Source organism: Nyctibius grandis, chromosome Z (assembly GCF_013368605.1).
Source record: "Nyctibius grandis isolate bNycGra1 chromosome Z, bNycGra1.pri, whole genome shotgun sequence".
Classification (NCBI taxonomy): Eukaryota; Metazoa; Chordata; class Aves; order Nyctibiiformes; family Nyctibiidae; genus Nyctibius; species Nyctibius grandis.
The window spans coordinates 24,517,252-24,544,543 of NC_090695.1; the positions used below are offsets into that span (position 1 = coordinate 24,517,252).

The window sequence follows — 27,292 nt, forward strand, 5'->3', positions numbered from 1 at the left end:
CTCATACTCTTTCCTGCCCTCTTAACCAGTACTTAAATAAGCCCTAAATCAACTTGGTGGGAAAAAATCTTAAAGCAAAATGCCCACATCGTTGCATGAAAGGCTGATGAAACTCAAAACATTTCCCTCAGACAAGTCATGTTTTCCTCTAAGAGTCACAAGAAACAGAAAACCTTGTACTTTTAAACAAAATGCATTTAATACATGTACAAATCTTAGCACTGTTCCAAGAGGTCAGCAAAGCAACTCATTTCAGAATATGTGTGTGTATGCCTCACAAAGCATAACAAAGGATACAAATCCAAATTCCTGCCTTCCTTTGATAAATATGAGAAAGCTTACCAAGGGGTATTCTTTCTTTTTCTAGTCCACGCTGGAAAACACGGAGACCCCCTACATTACCAGAAATACCCACATTCTGGTGGAGTTTGAACTTTCCAAAATTACTTACTTTTTTTTAATTGCAATTATGATAACAGGACAAGTTTTAAAATAATACTATCAGTGCAGAAGAGGGTTGAAACGTCAAACCCACTACTGATACTTATTAGCAGAATTAAACCAACAATACGGGTCTAATTCGCTACTGTCACGGAGAATCTCAGCTGTAAAAACTGAGTATATTAGCAAGCTACGGATGAAGACACAGGACTTCACTGACAATTCTCCCTTCGCTCCACTCGCCCTTCTCTCCGCCTAATGCAAGGTACAGAAAGGCATTTGTTCTTTGAGCCAACTCCTTCACTAAGTGACCTAGTAAGCTTTGCTCTTGTATGGACAGACAGGTGTTTTTCTGTTCAGGGTAATGGTTTTAAGCACCTTCCACCTACTTGCCTCTTCAAATTAAACCATAAGACAAGTTATTTGAAGATAAAGACCACCTGGGGACTGAAATGACCTAAGGCTTGGGCAGAAGTCTGCAACATGCAATGTCTATATGACAATTAACTTCACAGCTATACCAATACAGTACTCAGTGTGAAGCAATCTACGAAAGCCTTCTCCTAGTTTAGCTGTGGAAGCAGTTGAGGTTAAAGAAAAAAGAGCATTCATGCCAGAACAAGAGTGAACAATGGGAAATTACATTAGTTTAATAAATATTCAGACACATTCATTATTAGTGTAAACTTCCTTGAACAGAAGAATCCTACTTAGATATACATTCCTTGTCTTAATTAACTACACTTTATCATCCATTAATGTTTGAAAGCAAACTGTAGATAAAGATCACAAGTTGCACTGATGCTATTTGGCATCTACATTATTGAGATTATTATTTTGCCGTCCCATTTGGGACTGTATGAAAATAGATTTTTGTAATGAAGCTTCATTTCAGTAATGTTTTATTGATAGTATTCTCAGGAAACCGAAGTTCTCACTAGGACACGTGACAAAAGAATGCGGTCCTTCTGAGGAAGCAGCTGGACTGTCACCCTTTAATGGGCTGCCTCAAGGGGAATGGGATGCCTACAAAATGGAGGGTTTTGAAGACACGAGGCAACTGACTAGTGAGGACAAAAATGGTGAAGTTTGATCACACACAACCTTGGAGCACAGAGTGGCTTCAGATGTAGTTTAGGCTTTTGTTCCTTGTCTGTTCTCCTCTGTTTGGAGATGGGGCAGGTAAGATGTGCAAACATGCCTTAGAAGTGACGGAAGTATTTTCCATAGGGAAAAACAGACTCTAAAACAGGTTTAGATCAGCACATAACATAAGCGCATGCTATCAAAAATGTGAAGGTGGGTTTTTTTCCTCTACACAGTACATTAAGACTTCAGCTAAAATATTGGACACAGTCCACATTGTAAAATTCTTGATGCTACACACTAAAAAAACCCATAATAACATGGAGTAGACCAAGCAGCAAATCTGTAAGACAGCAACCAATCAATCAGACCTCTAGAAAACATAACCTACAAAGAAAGGCTGAGTAAACTATGCTAATTTAGCCAAAGGGAGATGACTAATGGGGTTAAATGTGTTCTCCATAACAACAGTGAACAGAACAGGGAAGACCAAACGCAGGAAGGGAGAATTAAATTATGTGCTGGGAAACATCTCATTATAAAAGACAGCAACACACTAGAACAGGCTTGGAGGGAGTTTATGAATGGTCCATCCTTGGAGGTTCTCAGGAATAGGCAGAACAAACATCAACACAGACTGTTACATGTACTATTGATCGTATCCTCACACAGAAGGATGGATGAGACGAAACTCTCCTAAACAGAAAAAATACCATAAAAGTTGGCGTTTTAGGGTATTATTTTTCTACCAGAATCTACAGTTTAAGTCGCTAATCTTTGAAAACGTTTAGAAATCTTCTTCACAGAAAACTGGAACATTCACAACCTAAATAAAGTAACAAACCCAAATGCCACAAAAGCTTTCCATGAGATTGAGCAGCTCTTCGGTATGTAACTTCAAATAAGAAACATTCTTTGAAAATCAGTACTTCTCATTTTGTCCATGCTACCAGCCTGTGGGGAAAGTAGCTGGAAAACACAGGCTTTTCAGCCAAAAAATTTTTGGTGTTAGATACGGGTCAAGAGACGTTTCACTAGTAACAGCACAGAAAGATCTAAAAAATAGCGCTCAGTGCTAAAGAGCCAGGAAAACTGTCATTGTATCTGGAAGCCACTAAAACAGCAAAGGTCACAAAACCAAGACGGAATAGAAAAGCTTCCCTGGCAGCTGACAGAAGCCATTTGTAATTGATTGCTGTAGTTCACAAAAACATGGGAGCACTCAGTCAGTTAAAAAAAAAAGGCTCTCACTGGGGCAGGGGTAGGGGGGGAGTGCAAAGATAAAACCATATCAAAGAATCTGAAAACTTCTGATACAAATAGAGAAAAGATGGATGAATTCACAGAATAGGGATACAAAGACTTGTTTTCTCATGAGATAAAGAGCATATAGACCTGAAACAGGTAAAAAAGCTTCCCTCAGATACATAAAGACCAAGAATAAGGATATAAAAATGGCTACTAACCACAGAAACACACAGAAAACAAACAGAAAGATTTGTTCCTAGGCTTGCTCAAATGGAAGATGAAAACTAACTTACTTTACAAAGTGCTGAGCATGTGATACTAGGTTTATCCAAATGTGATTATATTCACAGAACCCATAGGCCTTACAAGACCTAGGAAGTTCTGGAAGAGGAAAGAAAATGTAGGGTCGAGCAGCAAGCAGAAGCAGGCTGGTTTGCTGTGGTAAGAAGTGCCTCCACTATGGAAGCATAGCCACTCTAATGAAAAATGAGCCAAACCATGTAGATACGATCCTGGGAAAGAAGAGTCACAAGGATTGATTCAACAGCCAGGCCTAAGGCATGGAGTTCTGTACTCATTTTTTTTTTTTTAGCCTGAAATAGATTTTGTCTTTCTTTTCCATTATTATGCCCTTTCCTTCCTTCCTGAGTAATCCCTAAGGCAGATAGCACTAGAACTGAAGAAGGAAAAGAGCGGGAGAACTCAGTTAAAATTTCAGTCCACCTAGAAGAGTAGCTGTCATGTTAGGAAAAAAGCACAACTCTGTATATTTTGAAATACTGTAACATTGCTGCTTCCTTTTTTATTGCCATAAGAAGGAAAAAGAAAAACAGTATTAATATTCCAATTGTCACTGCCCAGTTTCACCTTGTGTTTGAAACATATGGCACTTTCAGAACTTAGTCCTGCTAATGGCCAGAATTAGTAACTATCTTAAAATTTTGCAGTAAATGATCTTAGGTTTCATATAAATCTTAAATGTCTGTCAGATTTATGAGAGTGACTCACACATTCTACAGTAGATTTAGTTGCTGTGCTGGTTTCGGCTGGGATAGAGTTAATTTTCTTCATAGTAGCTACTATGGGGTTCTGTTTTGGATTTGTCCTGAAAACAGTGTTGATAATGCAGAGATGTTTTCGTTGCTGCTGAGCAGGACTGACACAACGTCAAGGCCTTTTCTGCTTCTCACACCCCCCCACCAGCGAGTGGGATGGGGGTGCATAAGAAGTTTGGAAGGAACACAGCTGGGACAGCTGACCCCAACTGACCACAGGGATATTCTATCACGGCATCATGCTCAGCATATAGAGCTGGGGGAGGAAGAAGTGAGGGAGGCACCTTCGGAGTGATGGTGTTTGTCTTCCCAAGTAACCATTACACGTGATGGAGCCCTGCTTTCCTGGAGATAGCTGAACACCTGCCTAACGATGGAAAATAGTGAATGAATTCCTTATTTTGCTTTGCTTGTGTATGTGGCTTTTGCTTTACCTATTAAAGTGTCTTTATCTCAACCCATGAGTTTTCTCACTTGTACTCTTCTGATTCTCTCACCCATCCCACTGCGGGGGAGCGAGCAAGTGGCTGCATGGGGCTGAGCTGCCAGCTGGAGTTAAACCACAACAGTTTTTGAAGATTAATGACCCAGCAATGAATATAGAAATCTGTGGATTATGATGAGGTGGAATTCACTTGATTCAGTGGTGACCGCTCATTTTATGTTTTTCAATTACATGGTTCAATCACAGTAATAAAATCACCAGATTAACAGGTAAAATTACGGAGATTTGTGAACTAAACCTGAAGCCCTGAAAAAAATGCAGAAAAGTTCTGAAATTCACATTCCCTTAGTATGGTAAAAATATATTAAAGGCATCAAAATATCTAAATCTTTGGAATTTCCTCAGTCTCAGAGTAATTATTAGGCTCTTATCACACTGGACAAGGCAGAAGAAACAAATGTTGCGGCATTTGTACATTTGGTTCATCCAGCATTTCTCCAGTCAAAACACAGCACCTGAATGAGGGCAAAATTAAGCCCACAAAGATGGTGTAGAGCATTCTTGGTGTACAAAGTATAGTTTTAACATGGACTGATTCTTCAGCTGATTTACTTTACACTATTTTTTTAAATAGACTAAAATGTAATCAAGTCTCCACTACAGACTAAAAACTGTATTAAACTACATAAAACTATGCATATTAAAGCAAATGGATGTTATACTTCTTAAACTCACAAGTCTATTTTGTGAAAAATATTTCTTAATATATAAGCTGATTTTAAAAACAGTAAAATTATTTCTAAGTTAATAAACAGTCAAAGCTCACTTTACAACAACAGAGATACTTAAACCAGAAAACTGCAATATACTAGAACCAAACTGCCTTAGGATAATCCTCCTTTTTTCTGTGGAAGTTTCTATGAAATAATTCAATACTTTTAAAATTGAAGCTAACAAAAAGATTTCACTTCAACATTTGACATGTGGATTTAAAATAACTTCTCATTACAGATGTTGCAAAAGCCAAAGTAGCAGGTATGTATCATCAAGTTTGAACAGGTGCTTCATTTTTATTTTTTTTAAAAATACTTACACATCCACAAATAGTACATAATCTTTACTGTCTTCTGGAATTCTACAGGAATGTCTACAGAAAAGTCCTGATAGAAACATGGACCTACTGGAAAATTCTCAGGAAGAGGTGGCCAGTTATTTTTTCTACCTGAAAAAAAGAAAAAAAAAAAGCTTTATAATACAGTTTTAATCTCTGTATACTAGAAAGATATGCATTTGGACTTGTTCAAATTGTTTTATGCATGAGTTTCACAAGTTTATGGATAACTTGGGCTACCAAAACCCAAGGGTTTTATCAGCAATCCTCACACAATACCAAAAATAAACTTCAGAAATAAAATGAAGTGCAGACAGATCAAGGAAAGTACAATATTTTATCTATGTAAAAAACTAAGCAGTTTTTACTTATAAGTTATTATTTATAAGTTCCTATGAAGTAATGAGAAAAGAGAATTCTTCACAAAACAAGCAGATATGTGCAGAAAAACAATTTCTCAGAGTTCCTTGACTTTTAAATGCACATTTCCCTGAAGTCCCACCATACTCACATACCTTGTGGAACACAAAAGACTGGGGACTGAAAAGCATTCTTCATTAGCCTGGTGTTAAAAATATCAGGATTCTGCGATCTCTAACACTTTGAACTAGTTCCCAATATAGTTTACAGTCAAAGCTTTACCTAAAAGCCCATCAGCCTCAAGACAGGCAGCTATTGAAATGGTCTAAACTACTTTTTTTTACAAGAAGTTGCCATACACCACCATTGCATTTTGATACAGTTGTGTGACACAGTGAGGACACCACCACCATTGCATTTTGATACAGTTGTGTGACACAGTGAGGACACCACGAAGGACACAGTATCAGATGCTTGGATTTCCTGTATGCTGATCTGCTCACAGACTAGAGTATACATTCTGCCGAACATGATTCATACCAAATACAGACTCAGAGATTCAATTGAGATAATAACTGAAACAACATTGTTTATAAATATGTGAAGGGCAAGTGTCATGAGGATAGAGCCAGGCTCTTCTCAGTGACATCCCTTGACAGGACAAGGGGCAATGGGTGCAAGCTGGAACACAGGAGGTTCCACATAAATATGAGGAAAAACTTCTTTACGGTGAGGGTGACCGAACACTGGAACAGGCTGCCCAGAGAGGTTGTGGAGTCTCCTTCTCTGGAGACATTCAAAACCCGTCTGGACGCGTTCCTGTGTGATATGATCTAGGTAATCCTGCTCCGGCAGGGGGATTGGACTAGATGATCTTTCAAGGTCCCTTCCAATCCCTAACATCCTGTGATTCTGTGATTCTGTGAAACTTATACCACAGCGTTTCAAATTCTGGATGCAAGAGATACATTAATCATCATGTTCCAGAAGTGGAGCCGAACTAGAGACTAACCTAAAGGCACCTTTATCTGAAATTCTGACAAAGTTTTGCTTGCAATTTCTATCTTCAACCATACCTTTACTAGCAGTTCATCTGATAAGAACAGAAAACTTGCAAAGCTTGCATACTTGTATCATTTCTTATTTGTTTCGCCACTCAGACAAGATGAAGCTGTCAGTTCTGTCCGAACAGGTCCAAAGCACTGAGTTTCTGTTAAGTTTTCTGCCTCTTCTACTGAAATTTTTAACAAGCCTTTCAGAGCAGTGTATTGGCAGAGGGAGAATACAGAAGGTAATCAAGTAATATTCCCATCCATATTAAAAACTGCTTTGGGATTTTTTATGTGAAAAATATCCAACAATAATTCAGTTCTTCATTCAGCAGTATATGGTTATTTCTCTCAGGACTGTTAGTTTCAAGTCAGAGTTACGGGAAAAATCTAGTATCTTATAATAATTCAAGTTATTACTTAAGAATTGTATTTCATGCGCTTTCCCACAGCTGTGGTACAGGTTTCAAAATTTTCAACTAAGACTGAAAGACAGCTTGGTGAGACGATTTGAGATAAAACACCAGGTGGTCTTTTTCTAAATACACTTTGGATACTCATATTCCAAGATTGTAACTTGATAAGCAGAGAGCTAGCTCAGAGTTACTTCATCCAACAGAAGTTACCACGTCAAGACCTATTAACATAACTTCAATGGTATGCCTACACGATGAATGCAGACGCCCCTAAACTAGATTCATGCAAGCACAGAAAAGGATTTGCAGGCATGCCTAAGTGAGCGAGCTGAAATAGGAAGCAGCACACTTTAATTACCTCAAATGCAATGCTGCACAAGACCTGAGCAGAGGAGACCAAAGGCATTGAGCTGAGCTGACCCTACCAGCTTGAAGATCTTTGCACTGTAGTCAATTGCGTATGATGACAGTGTCGCAGATGTGCAGCCAGCATCTTAAATTGAATGCAAATAGCTAGAATATTGCAAAAGACCCTGTCCTCCAAACAAGACAACCGTACAGTGTTTCAAAAGGAGTTAAAATGAGTGTGCAAAAGAAAACAAAATCAAAAGGAAAAGAATATCTTTCTCCTCAGTCACAATATACAATTCCTGATTTGCAGCACCTTTTACAGAGTCATCTGGTAAAAAACTAGTATCTTCTTTAAAGCTTTAAGAGCTCTCTCTTCTCTGTTCAGCATTCCTAAAGAGTCTTTTAGACTCTTCATGGATTCTTCAAGCACTTTGATGTGAACAACTGCAACCTAATAACAAATACCCATTTTAGAAATATCCTGAAACATGCATGGGGTATCAGAGTTATGTTCCCTAAGACACAGATGAACAAAATTGTCCCTAAAGCCTGAAGAGAAAAGTAATCAATCCTGACCATCAGCATAAGTTAGTGAAATTAGACGAAGGCCAATACATGGAGAAGGAAATGAAAAAAACGCCAAAAAATCATTATCTGGAGAAGAAGTACAGGGATTCAACAGAGAGATTGAAAAGAATGAATACTAAGAAAATAAAAATGGTTTAATGAAGGGACAGTATCACCATGATTCTTTTCCTTAGAAGAATTCCTTGTTTCCAGATCCTAGCAAATGACTGGCATATGACTGTTCTCTAGATCTTCCTGGGGAGGGGAAGTGGAGAGGGAGGTGCTGAGCTCTTCTCCCTGGGATCCAGTGAGAGGACGCGTGGGAATGGTTCAAAGCTGCACCAGGGGAGGTTCAGACTGGACATGACATGAGAAAGCATTTCTTTGCCAAGAGGGTGGTCAAACACTGGAACAGGCTTCATGGAGAGGTGGTTGATGCCCCAAGCCTGTCAGTGTTTAAGAGGCATTTGGACAATGCCCTTAATAACATGCTTTAACTTTTGGTCATCCCTGAAGTGGTAAGGCAGTTGGACTAGATGATCATTGTATGTTCCTTCCAACTGAAAATATTCTATTCCATTCCATTCCATAAAATTGCCTGAGAATTTGAATTACCATGCAATTATGCAATCTGGAATTGTACCACTGCATATTCAAAAAAAACAGGCACATGTGGAAACAAAACAGTCAGAATTCTAGATACAAGTGAAAAGACCACACAAAGTCAAGCTTGCACACAGTGTTTTTTGGGGTTGGTTTTTTTTCCTAACTTCAGTCTGAAGTTCTTCTTTTTGAAAATTAATATTCCCATAGATCTGCTTCTAGCAACATATCTTCGGTTAAGAGGATGTAAATCTTCTCACTTGTGAAACTGCCATACAAAAACTGATGGTTTTGCACAATACACTTACAGTTCATAGCAAAATGAGATACTGATCTTGACTACAGGTTCCAAAGTGTCATATGAAAAATTAATAAAAGATTAATAATAGAATAGATCTTTTTGCTATTAGCACAGATCATGTCTGTAACACAGCAAAACATAAGAAAACATTTCAAAACAGGAAAGTTCTCCTACAGGTATAAATACTGAGAGAAATCAAAGAGATGTTACTTATGAAGTTACGTTTACTTCTTCTCAAAATGCTCCATTTCTGTTCAATAGTATTACTTAGATATTAACCTAGAATAAAAATAGCTGACAGCAGAGACTAACATGCAACAAAGGCCACATTTAATATTTTTACAGTGAAAATCTGCAAAGGACAGGTGAGGTTTTATTCACTGTATGCATTTTCTCAAGGGAGGTAAACTCTTTTCCTGAAGAGATTATAAAATCCCTCTTTGATCTATTTCACAATGTCACTGTAAAACTCAAACAGTTTCTAAGAACAAGTGAGATTTCTGCAATTTAAAGAAGTTACGTTTTTCATGCATACCACCCTGCTGATTGAGACTCTGCATTTCCCTTTCTCTGCGATCTAGTTCAGCTGCTTTTCTTTCCAGTTCTTCTTGGCGCTTCAGCAGTTCTGCCTGGGCCAAGGCATGCTCCTGAACAAAAAAAGCATCATTAGATATTGATAAAAAATATGAATACAAAATAAATATTCCAAGTCTGTTTTCTATAATTAAGCATCTCCAGTTATGGATGAAGACTGACCTAATATTGCACGAATTCATGCATTAACCAATTACTTAATGGCAGTATTAATTTTCATAAATCATTAGGAAAGCAATGCTTATTTATAAAAGACATTATTCCAGAAGTGCATTTAAATATATATAATTAAAAGGAACCTAGTGCCTGAAATTACATACAAACCTTTGCAATTTGTGTGTAAGCAGGTGGTTCTTCTGTTGGTTTCATTATTGCTGGCTGGGTACTGGGTACATTAGGCATTTTGACGTTTCCTGGATGAGGCTAAGAAAACAAGAAACAATTACAGGGAAACAGTTTTCTATTCTAATAAACATCTTTTCATTAACTGTAAGAACCGATCTAGGTGTTTCAAAGGAAGTGTTACTGATAAATTGAAAATCTGATATGCTGCCTGCATTATTTATAACCTTTAGAAAAAAGAAGTTAACTATAATCTGTGGTGCAGTGTTCTGCTTATTTGGTTTTACACTGCACTACTTGCCATAGACACACATGGAATTTTGGGGATCGGCAGAAAGTAAATAGAATTTTCATGTTGTTCAGACATGAATATGAATAAGGACAGTTACTGTTCAAGAGAATTGCAGGATTTAAGAGTAATCTATTAATATTCTGAAACACGATGCCATTTATTAGTAATGTCTTCCAGAGCTTTCTACTTAACAAAGGCTTATATCACCTGGCTAACTAGAGAAGCAGTGTACCATATTACATTTTCCAACTCAAGATCCATAATCTATTGCTTAACTATTCCACCAATATGTACCGTAGTTATGTACTTTCAAGTACTACTGGCAATTTGTTCACTTGGTCACTACCTATAAGAATACAGCTTATATAAGAAGCTTGTAGTATCTCAGGTTTTTTTCTTTTTTCTTTCCTTTTTTTTTAAAAAATCCTCTCCTCCTTATTCCCATTTGTCATCTCCTCTGACTTTCTCCACATCTTGCTATCATACACAATGTTAACCAGCAGCTATCAAATCAAGGAAAAAACTACTGCCTAGACTGAAGTTATCAACTGAACTTTACCAAAGCAGATCAGTATAGCACTACTTTAATTAGTTATTTTATTCTTAAATATGCTTGGGGGGAAACTACAATTCTTTCTCTGTGTAGAGCTTGCAACATGAAAGACTTCCCTGTTCTGTGCTCTTGTAAGACAGAGAACCACTTGTTCCTAACAAGACTGAAATCAAGAACAAAAATACGGTGAGAAGTGTGATGTTTTCAATACAAAAGCACATTAAAACAAAGCAGGAAACAACTAAATACCACTAACTTGGCAAATTATGACTTGGCCCAGATTATCTGCACCTTCTCTAACCATCTTTTGAAATGTACAAATGCAACACCCTGAGGAGAAAACATCACGCCTGAGTAAACTCCACCTCTATGTGTGATACTGCAGCACGTCTCAGCAACACCAGCTGATTCCAGCATTTCAAAATTATCTTTCCACCTTATACATCAGTTCCTAATAGAATACTGAAATATCAGAGGTCTCATTTCTCAGAAATGCTTGGTGATTTAAGCTTTTCATCCTAAGAAAGATTACTCAGTGCTGTAGGATAAAGACAGCCAAAGGCTGAGTGCCAGGTCCTGCACTTGGGTCACAACAACCTCATGCAAGGCTACAGGCTTGGGGAAGAATGGCTGGAAAGCTGCCTGGCAGAAAAGGACCTCGGGGTATTGATCAACAGCCAGCTGAATATGAGCCATCAGTGTGCCCAGGTGGCCAAGAAGGCCAACAGCATCCCGGCTTGTATCAGAAATAGCGTGGCCAGCAGGACTAGGGAAGAGATCGTCCCCCTGTACTTGGCACTGGTGAGGATGCACCTCAAATACTGTGTGCAGTTTTGGGCCCCTCACTACAAGAAAGACATTGAAGTGCTGGAGCGAGTGCAAAGAAGGGCAACGAAGCTGGTGAAGGGTCTGGAGCGCAAGTCTTATGAGGAGCGGCTGAGGGCTGAGGTTGTTCAGCAGGGAGAAAAGGAGGCTGAGGGGAGACCTTATTGCTCTCTACAACTACCTGAAAGGAGGTTGTAGCGAGGTGGAGGGGGGTCTCTTCTCCCAGGTAACAAGTGATCGGACGAGACGAAACAGCCTCAAGTTGCGCCAGGGGAGGTTTGTATTGGATATTAGGAAAAGTTTATTCACGGAAAGGGTTATCAAGCATTGGGACAGGCTGCCCAGGAAAGTGGTTGAGTCACCATCCCTGGTGTAGATGTGGCTCTTAGGGAAATGGTTTAGTGGTGGACTTGCAGTGTTAGGTAAACAGTCGGACTTGATGATCTTAAGAGTCTTTTCCAACATAAATGATTCTGTGAAGCTGGCTAAAGATGGTTAATACTGCTGTTCCTTATGTTGGAGCGTTCTGTGATAAGAAAAAAGGCCTGTATGAGAACTCCTACAAAAAACAGACAATCATCAAGAGTCTTATCATCTTCTACTTCAAATGTAAGATACAAAACCTGCACCAGAGTAACAAAAACCTACTGAACAAAAACTCATGCATTATGCGTTGTAGACCAGAGCAATGCTACAAAAGCCAAAAAAAAAAATCTGACTATTGTAGCTCTGTGGCTGAAGTAACAATAGCTTTGAAAGCATAAGTGATAAGCAGCTGCCTGCTAGACTAATGAATAAGACCGTTCAGAATCTCCAGCAAGGACTCCAGTAGCCCTCCTGTAACACTGTAAAAAGTAATAGTAATACTACCTGTAATAGTGTAAAAAGCTGGATTGTCAGACTAGAAGATATTTGAACAATAAATTCAAAATATTTATCCTTGGAAGACGCTTTGTCCAAACAGCCTGCAGTGCTGCTAATGACTGGAACATGCACATACGCCTATGAATAAAGGAACCAATCAGAAAGCTCACTAGAGCTACATAACTGAAAATGTTAACCAACAGCATATATAATATACAACATTAGTATAAGGTACTAATCAGTACAAGACTCTTCCAATTCAGATTTCTACATTGTTTAGGTTCCACTATATGCTAGCTGACCATCTATACAATGTTAGACTTGCTGTCTACTGTACACATAATGACAATTCTGTAATAGACCTGGTGCCTAGGTAGGAGCCTGTGCTCCCTGGAAGAAATGAGACTACAACAGTGATTTGTATCAGGGGTTGTGCATCCTGTAATCCTAAGAAAGTCAAGAGGGGCTGAGGGACAAAAGCTGTTAAGGGATGTTACAAAGGCTACCACTTCCAGAAGACTGTGATACCTGGGGACTCCTCCTTTCTGACTGCTGGAGCCCAGTCCAGCACACCCTGAGACTCTCTGAGGGCTCTCCATTCCAGGGTGATGGAAAGAGCTAATGCTTGCCTGTTTCCAGGTTCAGCTAGTAGTAAGTTGAGTGCATATCCCAAGGACGCACACAAATACACCACCCTGCCCCTGTGCACACCAAGGACACTAGGATGGCCAGCTACACAAGCTGCCTTTAACAACACCCCTACATAACACCATCAGAACTACAGAGGACATAGGTACGGAGTCATATCCCATTCCTCCTCTCTCCAGCTGATCAGCACTGAAGTTCACTATTGAAAGCATGTGCCTCACTCTAGATTTACAAGCACACCAACAGTTGCAGATCCCTCAGCTACGAGCAGTGGGCCCTCAGCCTGTCTGATATACCTGCCTGGATCTGGAGCTCTCCTACCTGGTATACAGGCTTCCTCCTGTTTGCCAGTTAGCCCAGCTTGATATTCACTGGGATTCATGCACTCGTACACTCATGTCACAAGCAACCTCCACACTCACAGCTCCCTTAAACACCAGCACAGGCTCTCAGCTTGCCATATATCCAAGCCCAGATCCCAGACTCCCTTACTCACTTTTGGCTCAGAGTTCAATCTTCCCAGAGAGAGGTTTTCCTCCTGTCTGCCAGCTAGTCAGCTTGAAGTTTGCTAGTGAATTACACATATACACAAAGAGGAAAAGACACTTGTCCTTTCAGTTGCTGGCACATCAAACACATGGGTCCTATGACCCATGGTCCCTCCAGCTGCTGACACTCAGATGCTCAGTTGTTCACACCACAGACGTATGGACCACTACTACTTGGGGTTTGACCATGTTGCTGGTACCTAAGTCTCTCACTCTAGTCTCTCCAGTTGCTGGCACCTAGACTTTGCAGCACTCACAGATGAAGTAGAGAGTGCAATGTCACAGAAAGATAGTTAAGAAAGGATTTAACAATAACTGCAGTGATTAGGCATATGGCTGTCAGACAAGTGTACTGACTGGTGGCAACTTAGATACAACCAGCCCCTTTCAATCCATCCTCTTCTCTAGTCTCCTCCTTGCTCCTCCCCAGTCTCCAGTTGCTCCACATCTTTGACTATTGACCTAAATACTCCTTAATAAATTTTGCATAGTCCCACAGGCTCCCCTTAATTATCCATAATATTCATGCTTATCTTATTTCTTCCTTATTATCAGTTAAAAAGTCCAGGTTGACCCTCTTCAAAGCCCATAAATTAGTGGCTGAGAAGTTTTAGTCTACTGTTTTGTCTCTGTTACCACTTATCTGTCAGGTTTGTGTTTCTGCCTTTGTTTATTGCTTTTTCTTTTACTTATTACTTCCTTTAAACTGAAGAAAGTCTATAACCTTAATGAAACCGATGCTTTCACAATCTACATGTCCTTACAGTAGCCAGTATGACTGACTTGATTATTTGGAACATCATGGAGATTTGCAACTAAAAGGCTACCGTGACTTTTACAAGGATGGTACGTGATGAAGAATCACATATACCTTTGGATACTCTGTAATGACATGACTGTCATTATGATTTCCCTCAGGCCTCAGCTCCTCAAAAACCACACACCCATATCACTGCAGTAACACGAAGGAGGACACTCCAGGCTTATTATTTCAAGCACTGCCATGCAAGGAAACAGCTGCCCTGCGTCTCATGTTGTTATATCTGTGTGCTACAGCCCATTACTCAATGTAGGAATGACGCAGAGGTCAAGGCAATTTCCATGTCTTTTCAAAGGTTAAAGCCCCTGTCTGTGTAGAGAGGTGTTCTAAAAAACAACATAATAAACCCTAAACAAAAAAAACCCACACAACCAACAAAAAACCATTTATGATTAGTAGACTTTTCTGTGACCCCTCCCCTGCCCCTACTTGCCCAGTAAAGAACTTGTACCTTCTGGCCTCTTAATTTCTTGAATTCTTTTAAGAGCTTTTTTCTGTAGTAAGTGTGACAGCTGTCACTTTTCCATCCTCTGGTATGAAGCCAGCTGATGTACATTCCAGTTCATGCTTTAGCAATTTTCCATCTTAGTTTTCTTAACACTCAGCTGACTACCTATTTCCGGCAAGCATTCACTTCTCTAAAGCCTATTCTATTGAGAATTCAAGTGTAAGACACTTCCTCTGTAAAGAAACAATGCATTCAGCTTTTTCTCACATCATTATCTTCTATTAGTACTCTCACAACCTTAACGATGACAGAAGCTTCCTGCTTCCAGGAAAGAAAGTTTCCCAAGTTGTTCTGCAAGTTTTTCCTCAGAGCTTTGAGTTTACCTTGTAGTTTCATGCTTAGCTTGGCAGAGTTTAAGCTCTTAAGTTTTCTTTCAAAACAGCTTCCACTTTTCTAAACGCTGTCTTATCCCAATAGCACACTTCACAAAGCAGCAAAAAGCCAGTATGGGTTAGTCTCTTCTTATGGTGCATCTAAAGCAGCTATTTAGCTACAGCAAGTATGTCTACACCATTCATGAATGTTATTGTGTGTTTAGTGTCACTTATGAGTTATTATCACTTGATGGAATTAGTGCATGATGTTAGAAAAAGCAGGTAGTAAGGAAAGGGTATAGTGTACAGGAAAAAAATAAGAAACACAATGTTATTTGTGATACCATTTTGTGAGAAACCACTTAAGGTCTTCTTTTGTCCTATAAATATATTTCCCAGTATTCAGCAATCAGTTCAATAAAAATGTATACAAGGCAAACAAACAAGAACGAGGGAGAACAGAGGTTATGCACACTAAGCCTTAATGCAAACAAGGTACTCAAAATAAGTGTTGCTTCACACATGCAATTAAAACATACTCAATAAAAGAAATAAGAATTTATTGGCTTGGTAGACAAAACAGTAAGGCAGGCAGTTCTTTGTACAGTTACTGAAAATGCAATACAAAGCACAACTCTAGAAGCTAAAGTCTCACATCAAATTCCAAATATAGATTATGCACGGGTTTGCTCTAACTGCCATATCTGAAGTTAGCTCAATTAAGAATTAAGCTAACTTCATGAAAAAAAGCTGCAAAACAATTCCAGTAAAAATATTTATTGGAATGTTAGCTAGAATACAGTAGGTTCCCTACATTCTGAAATGCAGATGTATTTGCAAGCTGTGGTATTGAAAAATTGTCTGAAATGGCCTCAGTACTATGGTACAAGATGCATGAAGTCTAAAACTGGAGGCATTCTGGAAAGCAATAGCTTACATTTAGGTTTTTAAAAGGTTGGCAAGGGATATGCATTTAATACAGACAAAAATTATTGAGGAAATACTATTATCAAGCGGTCAGATTAGAGCTAGTTATAGGAACAGTTGATTTGCTATTTAGAACCAAAAGCAAGCATCCACTTTCTAAGGTCACCTCAAAGGTTTTATCAACACAAAAGACGAAAGTGGGAGAGAGACACTTTGTCAATAATTATCAAAATCTTGAAGATGTCAAACTAGGTAACTGCAGGAACTAGTTTTGAGACTTAATGGACATTTCATAAAGACACTGAGATCCATAACTACTAAGTAAGCAGAACAGGAATTCTCACGTTAGTATACTTTTGTCTATGCTATTTTGATTTTTATTGACGTAGGATTTCTAGGAATAAAAATTGATGAGGCATCTTTGAAGGAAACCGGTGAATCTGGCACTTGCCAGGTAACTCCTTTAACCTTGACAAACATCTTATGCAGTTCATACCAGAGCATCCCAAAACTACTGTGCCTTCTTGTGTCTCTGAAGTAGATGACTTGACATAGGCTTCTCAGGTGGCTTCATGGCAGTAGAAGTCAAGCCTCTTCCTTCCCCTCTCAAATTTAACAGTCCAATCTGTCCTTCTGGAACCTGGAAGACTTGGCCGCATGTCAGGCATAATGAAAATTTGAAAACAAGACTTGATCTGTGTTTCTTACATGAGCAGAATGTCACATTCATCCTGTAAAAATTCTTTCGTTTGCTAATTTCATACTTACTGGACCAAAGTCTGGCTTACTCACATATATCAGGATAAAGTTGTAGAATTTTGCCATAGAATACATTGCCCTAATTAATAATTTACTAGGTATAAGAAATTAAATCGATACATTTTGGGGGTTGGAACTAGATGATCTTTAAGGTCCCTTCCAACCCAAACCATTCTATGATTCTATGATTTTGACTCCCTTATGGATCAGCATACACATGGGGTTGTTGGGAAAAGATGCTGCTGCTTTTATTACACAGCATGTTACTTGTTGGCACACAGCAAACTAATTAGATATTATGGGGAAAAAAGAACTGCTGAACACTGGAACAGGTTGCCCAGTGAGGTCATAGGATCTCCATCCTTGTATATATTCAAAACTTCCCAGGAGAAAAAGCTGAGCAATGCGACTTAGTGACCAACTTTGAATAAGGGGGATTGAAAAAGATGACCTCCAGAGGTCCCTTGCAACCTATGACTTGGCACTTATTTTGTCATACCTGTCTGTCCAAGTGCTATTGGTGGCTTAGGCAATTGTGCATGGACAAGAGATACCCAACTGTCTTACAGCCTGCATAGGATTGATGAGACATTCACAGCAAGACAGATGGTCAGCAATTGAAGACTGGAGCACCTCTCCTATGAAGACAGGCTGGGAGTTGGGGTTGTTCAGCCTGGAGAAGAGAAGGCTGCAGAAAGACCTCCTAGCAGCCTTCCAGTACCTGAAGGGGGCCTACAGGAAAGCTGGAGAGGGGCTTTTTACAAGGGCATGTAGTGATAGAACAAGAGGTAACGATTTTAAACTGAAAGAGGGTAGATTTAGATTAGATATTAGGAAGAAATTATTTCCTGTGAGAATGGTGAGACACTGGAACAGGTTGCCCAGAGAAAGAAGTTGTGGATGCCCCCTCAAGGGGCAGGTTGGATGGAGCTTTGACCACCTGGTCTAGTGGTAAGGTGTCCCTGCCAATAGCAGGGGGGTTGCAACTTGGTGATCTTTAAGTTCCCTTCCAACCCAAACCATTCTATGATTCTGTGATTCAATTCTGTCTTTTTAAGGGTATAACTCTAACAGTACCTACTCAAGACTTGTATTGTCAGGACTGCACTAACCTCCAGCCACCACTGGATGATATCATATCATGTCATGATATACTGCCCACATTTGGACACAGGAACTAACAACTGTTTTTACAGAGACTTTATTTCACAGATCCATGGTCTTTGACCCTCATTGACACATTATGATAAGGTACTTACATCTTGAAATTCAACCAACACCACTATACAACACCCCTTTTTGTTCCTACCCAAATGGTACCTCTGGGATAGATCTTTTTATTTCATGCCTTGCTCTCATGGCTGCACGGGGGGAAGCAACTTATTATGACCTCTCTTGAAAAGAAGGGGTTGGCTGGAGATAAATGGTCAAAAGACATTTTCTCTTGAATAGATTACCTCATGTTGGTAAAGTAGTTTATTTACTGGGGGTGGAAGGAAGACTTCCAAAAGAAGCCAGGTGTGGATGATCCATCTGGTTTCCTATAAACACTTCACTGTGTTTGGATGCAAGACAGAACGAGGGGAGCTGCCCAGGAATTTACTGGAAAAAATCCATTGGAATATGTCTCTTAAAAAAAAAAAACCCCAATGCTACTAACGACTTTTCCAAATTTTTAATGCAGCAAGTTGAAAGTGATTGCTATATGCATTATTGTGTGTATACATGTTATACACATATATGGAGTGCTCAGAGGAGTTCAACATGCATTAGCAAAACTTGTAGAAGCGGGAAGAGATTAAAGGCCTTCTTTAACAGTAGTTTCACTAAATGATGAAGCAGAAATACTAATTGTCTAGTCTCATCTGTTCTTTGTTTATTTCAGAAACATGACACAAGACACAAAAGTCATCTCCATGGTGACTGTTAGAGCTAGAGATAAAACCACTGAAGATGCAGGCAATATTTAATCTGACATTTATACCATTCACTGAAAACTCTGCTTGGTTTAACAATCAAGAATAAGACAGGCTTTGAAATTTGATATGAAGCAAAAAAAAAAAAAAAAAAAAAGACTCTTGATTTCTCATGTTAGATATCAAGGTGATGACACTTCAGACCTAAAATCTCCTATGCCCATTCACTTTCCTCATTGTATCTTACATGCTATTTTCCTACCAAATTTTCCACTGCATATGTGAAGGATCTAAGTTGACTAAGAAAAGGTGAATGCACTGAAATACTAAAAAAAAAAAAAAAAAAAAAATAATTAGACTAAGGAATACTGAGAAAAAGTAGAATTTACTTTTTTTTTCTGTCCTATCCTGATAACCAAGAAAGAACCGATAGGAAGCATCTCCCTTGGCAAAGGGAGAACACAAATGAGCTAAGATAATGAATGTCAGTATTCAAAATTTGAAGTCACTTTCTCACAGACGAAACATCTCTGTCTGGATTTGCAATGGAGAAATATTTCTGCAGACCAGCATGCTTTAACAACTTGAATTCAGAGGGAATGGGGAAAGAAGGTTAATGCTGTGTTAATGCTATAGACTGCAAGATACCATCTTACCACTACCACTAGAAATCTGGACTTCTAATTGAAACATACTATTCTCAGCTTCCTTAAAAACTACAACTGTACATACTCATAGTGAAACAAACACCATTTTAAGTCTTACAGACCAGCCATTCTCAAACTAAAGAGCACAGAAATCTCCAGGACATATTTTGCTACCACCAGCTTGTATCCTTTCTGCTCAGTAGCACTATTACGGTTTTTAAATGTTAGAAGTGGGATTACCTGCACAAAGCTCTTCAGAATGGTTCAGCTTCCAAACAAAAGTAGAACAAGGAATAGCAGCAAATCAAAGCCCCCGAGAAACTATTTGGATGTTTTTGCTCTGAACAGCACGCAAAATGGAGAGTAATTTCTATCCCTACCCTGATGGACACTGTAGTCCTCCAAGTCTAAAATTCACAGACCCTGCTTCTACTGCTGTTCACCTAATCTTCAAAGGCATTCACTTCCACTGTCTCTTCCCTTACTCCTGTTGCATATATTTGTACACGCCTACTATGCCCTCCCCATCCATACAAAGCTAGTAGGAAAAGAGAGGTGAGCACATGGAATTGTGAGCCTATCCTCAGGTACCTAAACACATTCCTGCAAATGTATATAATTACAAAATAAATACTAACATACTCAGCATCCACGAGATACATAGAGAGGAAGGGGAGTATCATCTAAAGGTTAATTATTACTGCACTCTTAGCTGAATATATACTTCATTCTTTCAGTCTTGCTTTCTGCAAGAAAATCTGTGAAAGTTCTTTTCCTATACAGAAAGAGAACTGCTCATTCAATAGACAGTTTTTACAAATTTGGTAATATCCCATAGATTATTCATTGAATCACAGTGCATAAATGTAGCACATATTCAGTAGATCTGAACACTGACTTAAAGATTTTCTCCATCCTCCCAGTTTTTCTACATAAGTGACATCTGTAATGAGCAATTAGAATTTTTTATACATGCACAGCTAACTGTTCAAAGCCAGATAACCTTAGCCTTATACTTCAGTTTTCCTTTTCCCTCAGAGCTGCATGTTAAAGTAAGTACATAAGTAATAAAAAAAAGTCCGAGTAGCTCTGTTTTTTTTTTTTTAAAAAGACCTACTGTCTTTATAACTTATGGTCAATACAAAGCAATTTTGAAACTCTTCAAGCTTCAGAAAGATAAATCAAACACAATCCGTGACATTGTGAGTTAGGAGCAAAAAATGTTGGAGACTTATTTAATATTGTTGCTAGTTGTAAATATTCTGTCTTAAACAGCTGATCCAATGCATACTCAAAAACAAGCTTCTTCCAGTCTAGCATTTTAACACCTACTGATGCATTGCAAAGACTCTAATACCAACGTTCCCTACCAGCACTACCAGATTTGCTATAGGATATAAGCCTATTGAAAAATACAGTATTTGAATGTTTATAAATTATACTGACAGACAGTAATCATCCATACATTTTGCTAATCTTGCACAAGATCTTCACTATCAAAAGTAACCACTGAAAAATGCTGTTACAGTATGAATTTACTACCCCATTCCTTGTACTTCCCCCGCTATGGGTGAAAATAAGCACAAAGTAAATTAAAACTATACCAATTAGAGGCAAAAAACAACTGTGCTTCTTACACATAAATCATTGCTTGTACTACAGCACAACTACTCAGAGCCTGTGGACTGTTACTTAAATGCAATGTTTTTCTTATTCTAAGCAGCACTTTCGTTAATTGAAATGGAAATCAAAAGGAAGACACTAGGGAGGTGTGCCACACTCCCAAGCTTTAAAGCAAGTAAAATTCAGAAAAGCATAAGGACACACTACCAGAAATCTTACTGAACAGGGGAAAAACTCAAGTTTTGGCCCTCTTTCAGAGGGCTACTTTTTCTTAACAGGTCAAAGCTCATTCAGGTCAACCTACCCACTGAATCCTCCAAATACTTCATGGGACTATCTACCCTTACACATCTTCCATTACCTCTAGCTAGCCTATCACATGTTATACAGCAACAGTCCCAAACTCTGAAAACAATACCTCACAAATCTTACCTAAAAAGATTAACAGCATGAATAAGAAAAAAATGTGCTTACTGTTCTTGAATCAGAGAAAGGATTGTACTCATCTAGCCCTGGAGGAACATTTCTTGTCACTTGCGTAACAGAAGGATCCTAGAAGAGAAAACAGTTCTGTAAGCGTATGCATATGTATTTAACAAACAAGTCAACACTTATATCATTACATCATATACAACTCAGCCTTTGTTTCAAGCTAAAAAAAGGTTTGTTTTCACTAAAAAAGCCGGTAAACATCCACCTCTTTCTCTGCCTCCAAAATGACATTGTTCCTTTCTGAGCTTCTTAAAACCTAGATTAACAGTCTAAAAGAAATCCTATCTGTCGTACATTTGATTTATAAGGCATAAAGCTCTCAACAGAGAAGGGAAGAAAACTATCCTGCTATGTTGACTGCTGGACTCCAAAACTATACACTCAAAAAGCACAACAGAAGAAAACAGCTTTCCCTAACTCTTGGTTTTCCCTACCCAGAAGTACCTCCAACACCTTCAAGAATAGAAAAAGCATTTCAGAAAAATGAAGCTGAGGAAAGAGCGTCCCATAATGCCAAAAGCACCTCTGGTTCAGCTTCCACCTGAACTGGTGAAATGAAGAAAAAAAAAGTGTAATTTTTTACTCCAATGAACTATACAGTAAGAAAGACAGCTTAAGGTTTAGCTTGAGAAAGCAATTTCAGGAATGAAACATTTCTCTGTGCTAGAGACAGGCAGGCTTGGTTCTGCAGAAGAGCAGAAGTGCGCACTACCATAAACTACACTAACTTAATGTGAAGAAAAATTGCACTTATTCCATGTGATGGCTGGTTCCACTACATTGTTCCTGTGCCTTAATTTAAAGCTTTTGCATCTTTAGAACACGAGAATGGATGAAAGAAAGGTCTTCTTGAAAATTAATAAATGCATTTATTCAATATGGTTAGTTACATTTATACTTACATAAATGCACAACAGTACAATATTTCATATGTAAACCAAATATACAAAATAGCTGTAAATATACTATTTACTTATTTGTAACTGTTATGTAGAGAGAGATATATATATATTCTTAATTTGAAGTCTAGTTCAACATTAGAAAACAAACTGGAGTTGATAAAGACTGGGAAGAAGATAAGTATTTATAAGTTTACATTCATATTTCCTTTAAAAATAACTATATTTAAAACCCCTACATGAACTATTTGTCTAATTTTTTTAAAAATACAGTAAGTGACTTAAGCTACACTTAAGTAAATATGCAAACTATTAAGCTACTGAAAAATAAAATTTAGATTCTTAGAATCAGTATCTATTACAGCATTAGCTTAGTCTTGATAGCAGTAACTTAAATCTATAGATGCAGGAACAGTATTTTCTTAATGGGCGAACTCAACTTATATACAGCTAGGAAAAAAAAAGAGGGCAGAATATCTATCAACTCTAAAATCCTGAAGGATACAACAAATGAGATCAAGTCTGTTTTTTCCAGTACCTATAGCCACAAATTTATTAATATGAGGCAATTAAAAAAAAATTACTATAAAAATACGTTTGACAAAATCACTGCTTCAAAAACTAAAAAACTATATGTTGCATGTTTTAATCAAGTTCATGTGCATAAGCATACGTAAGAACTACCCTTCTTGTCACATAAAATGCTACCACTTTTGGCTAAAACATACATTTAGCTGCAAAGTAGTATTTTAATGGAGACTGAACAAGAATCACCCTTCCTATAATACATACAAAACAATGTTACATGCAATTCAAAAATCAGGTTTTCAACACTTTACTTATACCATAACTAGTGATTTCAAAAAAAGCACCCTTGTGACAATCTCCTCCTCATGTTTGCCATATTTTTTAGTTAGCATCCTAGACTTGAATGCACTGTTCCAACTAAAATCTCATCAAGTCTTGCATAAACTGATGGACTATGTAACATGTTCTTTCATTAAATGACTGGCACAAAATATTGCACAGATGAATAACAAAAACAATGGAAAGTGTGTGTGTGGAGAATGTTGTCAAAATTCAACTACGAATCATTTGAAACATTGAATAAAAAAAAACATAAAAAGGGAAGAATTAAATCTGACATTTGAATTAGGCATTAGTTTACTGGACTTGTCAGTACAAGATCAAAAAAAAGACTAACTCAAAACAAAGTTAATACCAATAAGACAATTTCATAATTCAATATACAGGATGGTAGACAGTTGTATACAGCTGAAAACTTAAAAATTACTGTGGTGGGTGCACCCTAGCCAGCTAGGCTAAGCCCCCACCTAGTCCCTCACTCACTGCTCTCCCCAGTGGTATGGGGGAAAGAATCAGAAGGGCAAAAGCAAGTAAAACTTGTGGGTGTCAAGAAAAAGTTTAAGAAGGGAGGAGGAGAGGTAGAAGAAGACAAAGAGAAAAAAAGAGGAAAAAAAGGCAGCAAAAACCCAGAAGTGATGCGGAGGCAATCACTCACCACCTCCCATCAGCAGACAGATGCCCAGCCAGCCACTGCATGATGGTTACCTTGGAACGTCCCCACCACCAATGTTACTGCCAAGCATGATGCTATACAGTACGGGAGTATTCTTTGGTCAGTTGGCATCAGCTGTCCTGCCTGTGTACCCTCCCAACCTCTTGCCCAACCCCAGCCTACTCCGAGGGGGAAGCAGAGTGCAAAACAGAGCAGGCCTTGATGCTCTGCAAGCACTGTTCAGTAACAGCTGAAACATTGGTGCCTTACCAGCACTGTTTTGGTCACAAATCTGAAACACAGCACCATAGGTCCCCGACTGCTACGAAAAAAATCCATCTTGGCCAGACCTAGTACAATTATTCTAGCCTTTACATGTTAGTGTGAATTAGCAGAGCATAAAATACTCTATTCTTTGTTCAGGCTTTCAGTATAGTACCCCTTCCACAAATGCTCTCATATCATTCCCTCTTCCACACATAAAAATGTTGAAGTATAGACATATTTGAAGCTAGAGATAGCTAACCATCAGCCACGTAGTGAAAAAGTATGTCTACATTATTAAAACTTGAATAGTCCTTAGTACTTTAAATTAAATTAGCTGCTTAAAGAGTACATTTCAACACTAAACTTCTGTGTTTGAAGAGTGCACCACTAACCAAATAACTGAGCCAATGGTGTGCGAAGGACAATAAATTCTATTATTTGAATAACTAGAATATCAGACTCATAAGACAGCCACTGAACAGCAACAGATTTCCAAAAAGCAGGAAAAAGTGGTCAAGTCAAATTCAGAAGAGCAATCTATATTTAGAAATACAATATGCAAACCATAATACATAGCTGATGAAAGTAAGTCTTTTTTTCTCCAAATGTTCTAGAGGAGACCAGGGGAAAAATGTTTCTCAGATCTCTTCACATGGCTATTGGGACATTCTAACACTGACAAATGACAGGAAACATATGCTGAGCCAAACAAGCCTACTACATCAAAAGTCTAAGTACTAGAAATAAGTTGCATGCTTAAATACGCCCTCTGTCAGAAGTCCATTCTTATTTTGAATTAACAATTGCTATACTTCTGCCAAATATTGCTATTGTTTGCAAAAGTAGCAGCAGCTCTGAAAAAAACCTGAATGACTCAGAGGACATTCAATCTCAGCTCTATTTAAGTTAAGTTTCATTAGTAGTAAAAAAACCTCAAAATTCTAGTTGTATTGAAATGCACAAATTGAACTCCGCCATGGCAAGTAGCACTCAAATTCTGCTCTCAGAAAACTTCAATTGCACAGTCTGGACTTCAATAGAAGTTCATGGCCTGATCTCTTCCAAAAGCAGAAAGACTCAAGGAGATGTAAACCAGAGATCACAGGAAGAGTAACTTCATAGCTGAAGGAAGCAAGTACTAGCCTGGAGATCCGTATGTCTCCTATACTTGTTCACTGTGATCTTCTCTAATGCTAGAACTATCCTCAGCGTGGAAAGAAACAAGCTCTTCATAGTCTGGGTGCCCAGGTGCAGGTTGTTCTGAATACCTACAGTTCATTCGACAACTGATACCACCAGGAGCTGCACTTCATATTTCAAAACACTACCTACAGTATTTCTGAAGAGATTAGATCTGACATCCCAAGGAACACAAAGAATTACTTGGAATCATTTACCTTACACTCATTGCATCCCATTTTAAAAATGGAGCAAATGCCAACTCGTCTAAATACAGTGAGAAAAACTGAAGCATTCATACACACTGCTGCAGAATAATAAAACATTGAATTTAGAAGTTAATCAGGGTTTGAATAATGAACATGAACAATAAATGTTGTGCAGGACCACATACTCAAAGAAAAAGTGACATTTAAATGAATGCTATCAAATTTCCATTTTGCATGACACTTATATTCTAGTCATTTAAAACAGTGAAAACTTTAATATTGTACAGGAATAAGTAAATCTAGGCTGGCATAACTTATTTTTCCATATTTGATACTACCCAGATAATAAAGTTATTTTGTTTTCTAATATTAAGAAAGAGAAAAAAGCCACAAAGACAAGTTCCAATAGGTGATAATATACAGGCACCAACACAAAGCAGCAGCATGGCCGGAACCATCAGATAATCAAAGACCTCAACTTGCTGCATGATTTAAGTCATTAAAAACTGGGTTTACCCTCTGCAAATACAGTAGATTGGGAATTTCTGGGACAGACTTTAAAAATCTCATGTCAGTCACTGAATGCAGTAATTGTAAAATGCTCAGTCCAATCTCAGCTTGAGAAAGCTATGTCTTGGTGGACAAGTACTTCTTGGACTTGCCCTTACACTAAGTCCTCGCCACAACCTGATTTTCCTCCACCACACAGACAGTCCCAGACCCTGGCTCCTTTGAGTGCTGATCGCTGTAATTCTTATATTGTCCAACTCTTTGTTCCCTCCTTACAATCCACACTTGCTTCTTCAGCCTTATCTCACCTGAACTAGTGCCAGTTCAGCCCCTGAGTTTCTGGTCTTTATATTTAACTATTAGTGATACCAACCACAGGACAGAATTTAAGAACAGGCCATTTTTCATACCCAGCTACTGCGGCTATTGGTGCATTTAAGACACACACACACACACATCATTTCATATGACATTTTCAAGATCTGAATTAGTTCAGCAGACTGGAGTTTTAAGAAATCAGCACAATTTAATCAACTGTTTTCCTTCTAATCTTTGCTTTTACCTGCTTCTTGTAGTCGTTCTATAATGTCAAATGCAAAGATTAGCATCACACTCTTTGAATCACTAGGAGTCAGGTACAAGAAACACCCCAGTATTTACATCAAGAATGGAAAAGTCAGGAAAAAAAAAAAAACAAAACCAAACACAAACAAACAAAACGAAAACAGAAAATACAACACATTTATATCTCACATTGGCGAGAGCACCTACAGAACTATTAAAAATGTCTCCTGTGGCAGGTTAACAAATTACACTCACATCACTCGGATATTTATAAAACTAACTGAATACCCAGTCATCACAGAGGGTGTATAAACACATTTAATTACAAGTGAGAATGTTTAAAATGGAGTAGAATAATCCATTCTATGCAAGTTTTTACAGCTTTTTAAAAAACAAATTAAAAGGCACAGAGACCTCTGTTGTCTAGGAGACCAACATTA

At 38.2% G+C, this 27,292-nt stretch overlaps 1 protein-coding gene across 3 annotated transcripts in view; it reads right to left on the reverse strand.

The window, feature by feature from the left end:
- Positions 1-27,292, reverse strand: part of SCAMP1 (secretory carrier membrane protein 1) — a 49,421-nt gene that overhangs the window by 14,438 nt on the left and 7,691 nt on the right. For all 3 annotated transcript variants that reach the window (XM_068422415.1, XM_068422417.1, XM_068422416.1), the window contains exons 2-5: positions 21,688-21,765; positions 9,952-10,050; positions 9,569-9,680; positions 5,369-5,497 (exon numbers count right to left, since the gene is read on the reverse strand). In XM_068422415.1, the coding sequence (XP_068278516.1) occupies positions 5,369-5,497; positions 9,569-9,680; positions 9,952-10,050; positions 21,688-21,765 (418 nt within the window). The remainder of the gene's footprint in view (positions 1-5,368; positions 5,498-9,568; positions 9,681-9,951; positions 10,051-21,687; positions 21,766-27,292) is intronic.